Source organism: Haliotis rufescens, unplaced genomic scaffold, assembly GCF_023055435.1.
Source record: "Haliotis rufescens isolate VD_foot unplaced genomic scaffold, xgHalRufe1.0.p SCAF_19, whole genome shotgun sequence".
NCBI classification, from domain to species: domain Eukaryota; kingdom Metazoa; phylum Mollusca; class Gastropoda; order Lepetellida; family Haliotidae; genus Haliotis; species Haliotis rufescens.
Genome location: NW_025963879.1, coordinates 17,687,194 through 17,697,500, shown reverse-complemented (window position 1 = coordinate 17,697,500; position 10,307 = coordinate 17,687,194). Strand labels below are relative to the sequence as shown.

Below are 10,307 nucleotides of genomic sequence, written 5' to 3'. Positions count from 1 at the left end.
ACAGTTGTAGTCACCACACCCGCACCGGCAAAACCAAGTAAGTATAATTCGTATATTAGAAAACATTGCTGTCACAGTGTTAACATTTGACAACAATGAATTACCATATCAGCTCATAGTACACATCTGTTATCAAGTTATTACCATGTTCAGAAAGTCCACGAATATTATTTTAAGACAATGTGCAATATTTGGCCTGTAGTACAACTTTTACGGAACAGTAATTCCGATTCATGGAAAAGTTTGCAAATATATTCAAGAATGTATCTACTAAAACACAGACCGGTGTCCCAAAGCAAACTAAAAACACTTTGTTCGAAATGGGACTATTCATTCAGCGACGAATGGGTACCCGGTAGATTCGGATAGTAATGTGAATGCTAATTGAACCTAAAAGCATCTTAATGTAACAGGTGACTTGAGTTGTCTATTCCTCATGGAGGGGAGACTGAACTGCTCTGTGGGCATCTCCCTCTGTGTTTTGGCATCTTCCCGATACAAGGGAGTTAACTGACCATATAAGTCCAGTTTCCACCCTTGCCGAACTGGGCTGGTATTATGGAGTTAGATTTTGGCTGGACTAACGAGTCTATGCATAGTCCAATCAAAATCGCTCAATGAATCGAAATCCGGTTCGTAATTATATATATAAACTGTCATGCAGATTTCGGTCGATTGCAAGATTTGCCAACTCGGTGTCAACATATATATTCCAAATCTTTTCATGTTTTTAATCAAGGAGCTCACGTGATTTGATACACTCCGCGATGTAAGATCCGTTTTATCACAATATAGATCTTGATTATCGATCAGATCGTCTTGACTGGTGGCGCCATTTTGTTTGATACGAGAGGTGAAATCTGATTGGTCAATAGGAGAGGCACAGAAGGGACATAACTCTGGTGGCGCTACGATCGAGCCCAGGAATTCCAGCCTATTTCGGCAAGGGTGGAAACTGGACTTTTAAAGTCAGTTAACGCTCTTGCCTCGGGAAGATGGTGTTTTGGTGGTTTGTGATTCAAACGTCGCCTGCAACTGTATCTAGTATTATATTCATCATAAAGTCGTGTTTACATGGCGTATGTGTCTTCCACAGACTGTGGCGCACAGGCAGACATCGTCTTCCTCCTGGACGAGTCCGGAAGTGTTGGGAGAGACAACTACAAGAAGATGCTCGCGTTTGTGAACCAGATTGTTGACGACTTCTCTATTGGCCCACACGACGTCCAGATCGGCTTAGAAACGTTCTCGTCTACCACCCGGCATCAGTTCGACATGAACAAATATGCTGACAAGACGGCACTGAAGGCTGCTATTACCAAAACTTCATACCATGGCGGCAACACCCATACCGGCGACGCCCTGGACTATCTCTCCAGCCACAGCTTCACGAAAGCTGCTGGAATGAGAGACAATGTCCCACATATTGCCTTCGTTCTTACTGACGGCAACTCGCAACAGAGAACTCTCACAAAGACCAACGGTGCTAAGCTACAAGGTCAGGGGGTAAAAGTTATGGCTATTGGTATCGGTAACGGCATCAACAACCAGGAACTTGACAACATCGCCAGCAACCCCGATAGTCAGTATGTCTTCAGAGCTGCCAATTTTGATGCCCTAAAGAATCTCAAGGCCATTCTAGCTTCCAAGGCATGCGAAGGTGAGGTATACTCAAAACAAAATTAAAGTGAGCATGTTTCTTTCACGATTTCAAGAATAGTGATGATTAATTTAAATAAATCTGGACCCCAAAGATATTTCAAATATGATTTTTTAAAATCATCGAATTTCAAATTTCAAATTCAAGTTCTGCCGAGCAATTGTTACGTTTCTCGCATAGATTATGGTAATAGATTGTGCTAGATAGTAAGCCATATTTAGCGTTAGATTTTCTTTTGCACTCCAATAAGTTTTACAACTGTATCAAGAATATCTGGTCCGTCTTGTCAAGTGGGTTGTTGTATATTCAGTTTAAAGACTAATCTGTCAAATATGTAATTATTCAACGCTTATCAACATTATTACTTTGAACTTTCATAATTCAAACATTTCCTGTGATCATAGCAATTATGAGTTTTAAGCATGTATGATAGCACAGATATATTTACTAAAATTACACACCTAAATAGTGAAATGTTTACTTGAATAACTGAAAGCTAGTTGCCTTTCAATAGGACTACGGTAATCTAATCTTAGAAAATAAATGATTAAGTCAAACAATATTTCTTTTACTCCTCACAAAATTATTATTATTTTTTTTTTAAATCGGCTTATTTGAAATTAAATAATATGATTGTAATATGAGCATAATTCTTTTAGTGAAATACTAAATACTAACATGTTTGTGATTCAATGTACATGCATTCACACAAGACATAAATGAGCTTTGTCTGGTAAATATGGAAAGGCCTATTTACTATGAATGTTCATATCACTTACAAAGTTCTTCTGTTCCGCAGTTGCCAAACCTAAACCGGACCAGACCACGCCTTTACCGAAGTGTAAGTATGTGCTGTTATCATAATTCCTTAAAGATCCGGGGTCTATTGTGACGTGACAAGCAAATGGCGTCCCATAATAAATTATGACGTCATGATATCCGTACAGCTCGGCCAGCGACCAATCGAATAGCTAGATTGTTTGTTGTTTGTTGTGTAAAGCCGCAGTCAGCAATATTCCAGTGATTTGACGGCAGTCTGTAAATAAGCGAGTCTGTACAAGACAATCCAGTGATTGACGTCATTAGGATCGAGCTACGCAATTGGGATACGATGACACGCATGAACAAAATCAGCGAGCCTGACCACCCGTTCTCGTTAGACGCCTCTCACGACAAGCATGGGTTGCTTAATATTAATTCTACCCCGGATATAATAATAATAATAATAATAATAATAATAATAATAATAATAATGATAATAATAATAATGATGATGTGATGATGATGATGATGATGATGATGATGATGATGATGATGATGATGATGATTCCCCTATCAGTTGCCTGCCCAAATATATACAAACGTCCCCTTGTGTTCTTCAGTGTGTGGCTCTCAGGCCGACATCGTGTTTATGCTGGATTCCTCTGGCAGTGTCGGCTCGAGCAACTTCAACCTCCTCCTCACCTTCGTCAAGAGCATCGTCCAAGACTTCGACGTTGCCTCAAACAAGATCAGGATCGGCGTGGAAAAATTCAGCTCCAGGTGATTACATTAACTCAAACCCATCTCATAGACGTCAAATACCATTACCTCACCTCACCTCACCTCACCTCACCTCACCTCACCTCACCTCACCTCACCTTACCATCGCTTTTCATGTATAGACTGAATGTGGAACCATTTTTGTTAAGCACCCTGTACGTATAATGTAGGAAATAACGAGATATATTTTTAAATTTATTGAATTCATTGAAAAGTTAAATTGAATTGCCACTCATTCAAATATGAACACTAAATATTAAAAGGCTTCATGACATATGAGTTTTGGTACCGACTGGGTGTTTGAGTGGATAGGGCGTCTGTCACGTCATATCAAATGATGTTGAAAAGATAGCACTTGTTGTTACCCTGCCTGACGCTCGGCATTAATGGACTAAAACAAGGGACTGGCTGACTCGAGTCACTGTAATGTGTCTGAGTGGGGTATCACGTGGTATGGTATCTAATCAGTGGGATATCACTATATGTCATCGGACTACTACAAGTTATTGTTTGTTTGTTTGTTTGTTTGTTGTTTAACGCCTCGCTCAGCAATATTCCAGGTACATGCATATGACGGCCGTCTGTAAATAATCGAGTCTGGACCAGACAACCCGGTGATGACATCACACACTCACTGGGATACACGTCGTTATTTATTAATCTTGAACGTGACATTAAACCATCACCTCACCTCATCTCATCTCATCTCACTCCACCTCACCTCACCTCACCTCACCTCACCTTTGTTTCGTATAGTGTCTTGATAAACATGATCTTCAGATCTGTGCCAGTAGCCTTCAATGTTTCTTATGAACGACAGTCTTTTTTTATTGCCTCTGATAAAACACGCATTCCAGTAGTACATCAACAATGACGAGCACGACATCACAACATGCATCGAAAGAAATATATATCAACAGTAAAAGCAAAGCGTAAGCACTGGAGGGGGCACGGGTGGCCCAGTCGTCTAATGCGCCGCGATTCGCTGTGCAGAGTTGCGTCCCTTGGACACGCCAGAAACCTATGATTGTGGGTTCGAATCCCGGTTCGCCCCGATTATGTTTCTAGGTTTGTCAGCACCATACCCGTGCTCGTAGGTTTCACCGAAGTTGTAAACGTCTGAGACCTGCATCACTTGGGGCCTTCCTCCCACATTTAGCTGAGACGCCGTGATATAACTGGAATACTGTTAAAAGCGGCGTTAAACCAAACTCACTCACTCACTGTAAGCACTGGAGGAAATTACTATTTCCAAGCTTTCAAAGATAATGGGACGAACGTTCATTACAAACTTTCCCTATTACGACAGTCCTCATGCCGATTGATTTAATAGCGTCGAATTACGTTGCATTACGTTGCATTACGTTGCATAACGTTAAATTACGTTAGATTGCGTTGGATAGCGTTACATTGCTATGGAATGCGTTAGACTGCGCTGAATTGTGTTGGTTTATGAATAACATAGATTTGGAACAAAGTGAGTGAGTGAGTCGGGTTTAACACCGCTTTTAACAGTATTCCAGTCATATCGCGGCGTGTCAGCTTAATGTGGGGGGAAAGCCCAAAGTGATGCAGGTTTCAGACGTTTACAACTTCGGTGAAACCCACGAGCACGGGTATGATGCTGACAAACCTAGAAACATAATCGGGGCGAACCGGGATTCGAACCAACAATCATAGGTTTCTGGCGTGCCCAAGGGACGCAACTCTGCACAGCGAATCGCGGCGTCTTAGACGACTTGGCCACCCGTGCCCCATTGGAACAAAGTGTTTTATGCATTATTCTAGGTCCAAAGAGGCTTGAAAGTTTTAAGGTTGTTTTTGTCGTTTGGTTTTGGTGGTGGGTGATTTAACATTGCATCTTGTCATCGTGCAGGCCCTATCTGGAGTTCCACCTGGACCAGTACAGTAACAAGCAGGACGTCCTGAACGCCGTCACCAACATCAAGTACGTCTCAGGGGGCACCAACACCGGCGACGCTCTCAAGTATCTCCAGGACAACATGTTCAACACGAAGAACGGCGACCGCCCAGGCGTCCCCAACATCGCTATCATCATCACCGACGGCAGATCCAACAAGCCGGACCAAACGAAGACGTTTGCTAAGGCTGCACGAGACAAAGGAACGCAGGTGTTCTCTGTTGGTGTCGGGAAAGGTACATTACAAGCCAAGGCCCTGTTCGACAAAGCGATCGTAGCGTTAAGACGATCGTAACTCCCTTACTTTCACAAAGACTTAAGACAGTCGTGGCGATCTCTTTGCGGAACGGGACCGGATGATCTAGTTCACTTCACGTTTAACACGTTTAACACGTTTAACACCTTAGTGGAGTATTCATGACATGGAATGGGGTTTGCTGCTTTTATTCATATCCATGTTCTTGATCAGATTTTGTACATTGGTACATTTTCATTTGCATCCGTTTAGTACGCAACGACTACGTGAACAGACACAATAGTTGACAATGTTTGTTAACTATGCTATGTATTTTAAAAAGTGTGTTACATCATGGGCCCGTTTCACAAAGCGGCCATAGCTCTTCGTCTTGTGTAAATATATATTAAAGTCAATGGGAGTTACGACAATCGTAACGATACGATCTCGTTTTGAAATGGGCCAGGGATTCTATGCGTGCACTACGGGAAACCGACCGTATTTGATTCACATGTGTTTAACACCACGAAAGAGAAATGGTCTTGCCATGCAACAGCTTCTGCTTTCTTATGGTCAAATGCAGATCATGCATCATACCTTGTCTATCAAAGGCCCATCAGCATTAGCCTCCCTCATCAATCCGAAGCATCAAGGACCCGTGAAGATCCGGGGTAGAATAGATCTTCAGCAACCCATGCTTGCCATAAAAGGCGACTATGCCTGTCGTAAGAAGCGACTAACTGGATCGGGTGGTCAGGCTCGCTAACTTGGTTTGATGCATGCCATTGTATCCCAATTGCGTGGATCGATGCGCATGAGATCAATCATTGGATTGTCTGGTCCGGACTTGATCATGTACAGACCGCCGTCACAAAGGTGGAATATTGCTGAGTGCGGCGTAAAAAACCCCAAAACAAACAAAAGAAGCATCAAGGCAAATAAACTGCCTGGCAAAAGGGAGTATACGCCCTTGTTTTTATGGTGGCTAAAAATGAAACAAACAAGAAATGGTTATTCGATGATGATGATGATGATGATGATGATGATGATGTATATGATAAGGGTATCATGGTTGTGTTTTGGAAGTTAAGATTCGGCAAATGTTTTCAGCCTAATAACGTCTTGATAAAGATTGTAATTTTATTTGGGGTTAAATACAACGTTCAATTGCCTACTTCCTTTTGCCCGGCAGTTTACTTGCCCGCTCAGACCCCACGTATATGTCACTGATGTGGGCTTCTTGTCTGCAGGTATCTCCATGGCGGAGTTGAATGAAATGGCATCCGACCCTGACTCCGCCCACGTGATGTCTGTAGACGATTTCAGCAAACTGCCCCAGATCAAGGCATTGTTCGCCAAGAAGGCATGCGCAGGTATGTTTCCGTCATTGCAAGACAGTTCCACAGGTGGCGATGGGGTATCTTTTTTTCTTTTATTGTTTATAAAAAGAAGTACCTGTTATATAAAATGGGCTTCCGCCCAGGGTAGCAGAAAGCCAATGACTTATAGCACTTATCAGTACATTTTAGATCTGTTTACGGATATAACAAACTTCTCACTCACACATTCATTCTTGTAATACAAATATACTTCATATATCAAGTATGCATTAAATATTAAAGCTTATATATCATATTCCAGTGCTGAAAAGTACCCGGTCTCTAACATTAATGACTTAAGTATAAAACTAAAATTAAAATGAAAGCTGCTCCTCATTTTCCAAAGGTTATGATACAGCATCCAAGCACCATAGAATTTCTGCTGATTACCTGTCTTGAAAGCAATATCTTTTTCAATTTTGTATCGTGAAAAAAGTTTCTTTTTATAAAGCGATGGGGTATCTCAGTGGTTAAAGCGTCCTCTGGCCCGGGGGAATCCTCCACATGGGTAGATTGTGTGAAGCCGCCTTCTGGTATTCACCGAGCATATTGTTGGAAAATTGCTAAAAGCGGCGTAAAACCACACTCACTCATTCACTCTTGTCATATGATGACGCTCACGAATGTATCACATATCATATCGTTATTCTGCCCCACGTTCGGCATTAGAGGGTAAAACAAGGACTAGTCTCCTCGGAATACTGTGACTGAGTGAGTAGCCATGTTAAATTGTGACATGGTATATCAGTGGGCTAGCACTATAAATCCGGCGTAAGTCCGAACAAGTGTAAGCAGCCACACACACACGTGCATGCACGTCGCTAAATGCGTACGACAATTTTAAAAGCGACGCTAACCCCCTTTTCACCTCACCGTGACCTGTTTTATTTCAGAATATGTTTTACTGCTGAAACGAAAGTTAATTCCCAAATCATTATTTTTTGGTTTCAGTGATCCCGCCAAGCCTCGCGCCATACGTGCCAACACGTAAGTTTCTACCCCAACCAGATCTAAAGTGTGTTTGTTTGTTTGTTTGTTTGTTTGTTTGTTTGTTTGTTTAACGCAGCAATATTCAAGCTATATGACGGCGGTCTGTAATAATCGAGTCTAGACCAGACAATCCAGTGATTGATATCATGAGCTTCGATCCACGCAAATGGGATCGATGACATGCATCAACCAAGTCAGCGAGCCTGACCACCCGATCCCGTTAGTCGCCTTTTACGACAAGCATAGTCACCTTTTATGGCAAGCATGGGTTGCTGAAGACCTATTCTAGCCCGGATCTTCACGGGTCAGGTCGTATCAGACTCAAAGTCTGGGACAGTAACATCCTAAGAGGAAATGCATGTAGGTGTCATGTCACGATTTGTAAACTGTCAGGAAGAATCCAATAAGTGGTTTGAAACATCCAATTTAGTGACAACATCACCCTGTAGGGATTTCCACAAAATACCACAATCCATAGCTGAATGTTATTTGAATTTAGCAAATATATGTGTTTTCACATTATATCCCACGGTGACTATTTATTCTCGTGTTTTACATCTCTTTGAAAAGAGGATAAGGCGAAAGAGAACACCTGTAGGATTTTTTGAGGGCTGAAAAGTTATTTTTCTTGGCAAATGTATGAGTGTCGCACGCATCGAGACATAAATATTTATATGTACTTTCAAAATGGAATCTATTCCATCATACTACACGTTATTTTTCCTGCGATTCACAGGATTTCAAGACTGTATAACAACACCGCCTCCAAACAAATAATTCATTCATTTCGGTCTTATATAGTTGACCTGCTACATGTATATATAGTCATACACTCGGGTTTTTTCCAGAAGGTTAAGTTAGAAAACATATGACAGCAATATCTCTCCACAACACGCCAACGTCAGTGTTCTGTGCCAATTCCTCTAGCATATAAATTCCACAAACGACATAAGCTCAGACACCGCGGGAATATAGGAGACAAATTCGGAATTAAACCATATCTAAAATTAACCACCACATTAGAACACCGCAAAGCAGTTACAAGGCTAAGACTCAGTGCTCACGACCTTCAAATTGAGAGAGGAAGATACTGCAACATTCCAACAGAAGAAAGATTATGTGCCTTCTGTGATTTCGATGAAACAGAAGATGAGGAACACTTCCTGTTGCGATGCCCTCTCTACAAAAATCTGAGAGGGGAACTAAATTCATCACCCGGCTTTGCTTTGCACCTACTAAGCTAAAAATACTTTTAAATCCACCAGAGCCCTTTGCAAAAATTAACTCTAATTTCATTCACAAAATGTTCAGGCAAAGAAAATCTGCATCTCCTTCCTAACAATATAATCATAGCAATATTTGTATTCTGTTTTGTATGTCAATGTTTTAATTAATCATGTTCATGTTTTGTACCCTGCCCCCTGTGGGTGTTTTGTACAATAAATATTCTTCTTCTTCTATAAACACGGGTCTGACATACAATATTCGGGTACACTTGTACACTTGTCATACACCCCGGATATGTATTCTGTGATATAGAAGTCTTGTCGGGCTAATTATATACAAATTATGAATAATTAGCCACGCCCTGGTAAATGGAATAATTATTCTTATCTAAATTTGGGTAGTATGTTTTCTGGAAATTGTAAGTATTATCATTATTATTTGAGTATATGAAAATATTCGTATCTTAATATGTATAGCACGTATTTATTAAAGTCTTTTAGTAGTTGGGAGAACATGAATACATGACACTTTTTTATGGATAGCAACTCCTTTTTATCCATTTTTATATCCACAAAAAGTGTCACGTATTTACGTATTAATTCGGTAAATCCTAGAATATTGCAATATTCTTATATATTTCATATATTTTCATAACAAAAATGTCATTAGTGATCTGAATGATTATAAGATATAAGAATATCCTTATTTAGATATATGTAGTATATTCTCACTAAAATGGAAATTATAACTAATCAGGTGAATTATGGAATATACGAATATTCTCATCTGAATGTGTACGGTATGTTTTCTGAACCAATGTAATGTCCCCAAACAGTAGGGGACGCTTAACACATGCCGTTATCTAACATCTCCATTGCAGCATCCTCCTCAAGTGGTCCTCTGATCGACCCCTGCCAGGACGCTATAACCGACTGTGACCGCTATCCCGACACAGTATGCAGGGAGTTCACGAAATGGTCCGAGGTCAACTGTCAGAGGACATGTCATATTTGTACACGTAAGTGACCAGACTTACACAATTATTCTTATATTGCGTGTTGTTTACAATGCACAACTTCCTTCCGCTGTGAAACGCGAGTCATCCAACTTCATTATCCGGTAGAGATATACAGCGAAAGCGAAAGCGAAGCGAGCGCGGTATATTCGCGGTACGTCGGTCCACCTTGCGGCACGTCGCGATGTCAAAAGAAAATATACACGCGATAAATCGGTTGTTGCAGAAGTGTATTCAAGATATACTACAAAACAAAAGTCATTTTATTTCGCAAAATTCCCGCGGAGGCTCCTCAGAAATAATATATTTAATTTAGTTTCATTTCTTTCCATATATTT

General features: G+C 40.8%; 1 protein-coding gene across 1 annotated transcript in view; it reads left to right on the top strand.

Moving 5' to 3' along the window:
• The window catches only part of LOC124137554, a 49,412-nt gene that overhangs the window by 6,943 nt on the left and 32,162 nt on the right, over nt 1–10,307 (top strand). The window contains exons 5-12 of the mRNA XM_048398947.1: nt 1–37; nt 1,097–1,660; nt 2,460–2,501; nt 3,043–3,202; nt 5,079–5,359; nt 6,609–6,731; nt 7,689–7,724; nt 9,835–9,972. The exon at nt 1–37 is cut by the window's left edge and continues 8 nt beyond it. Coding sequence (XP_048254904.1) covers nt 1–37; nt 1,097–1,660; nt 2,460–2,501; nt 3,043–3,202; nt 5,079–5,359; nt 6,609–6,731; nt 7,689–7,724; nt 9,835–9,972 — 1,381 coding nt within the window. The remainder of the gene's footprint in view (nt 38–1,096; nt 1,661–2,459; nt 2,502–3,042; nt 3,203–5,078; nt 5,360–6,608; nt 6,732–7,688; nt 7,725–9,834; nt 9,973–10,307) is intronic.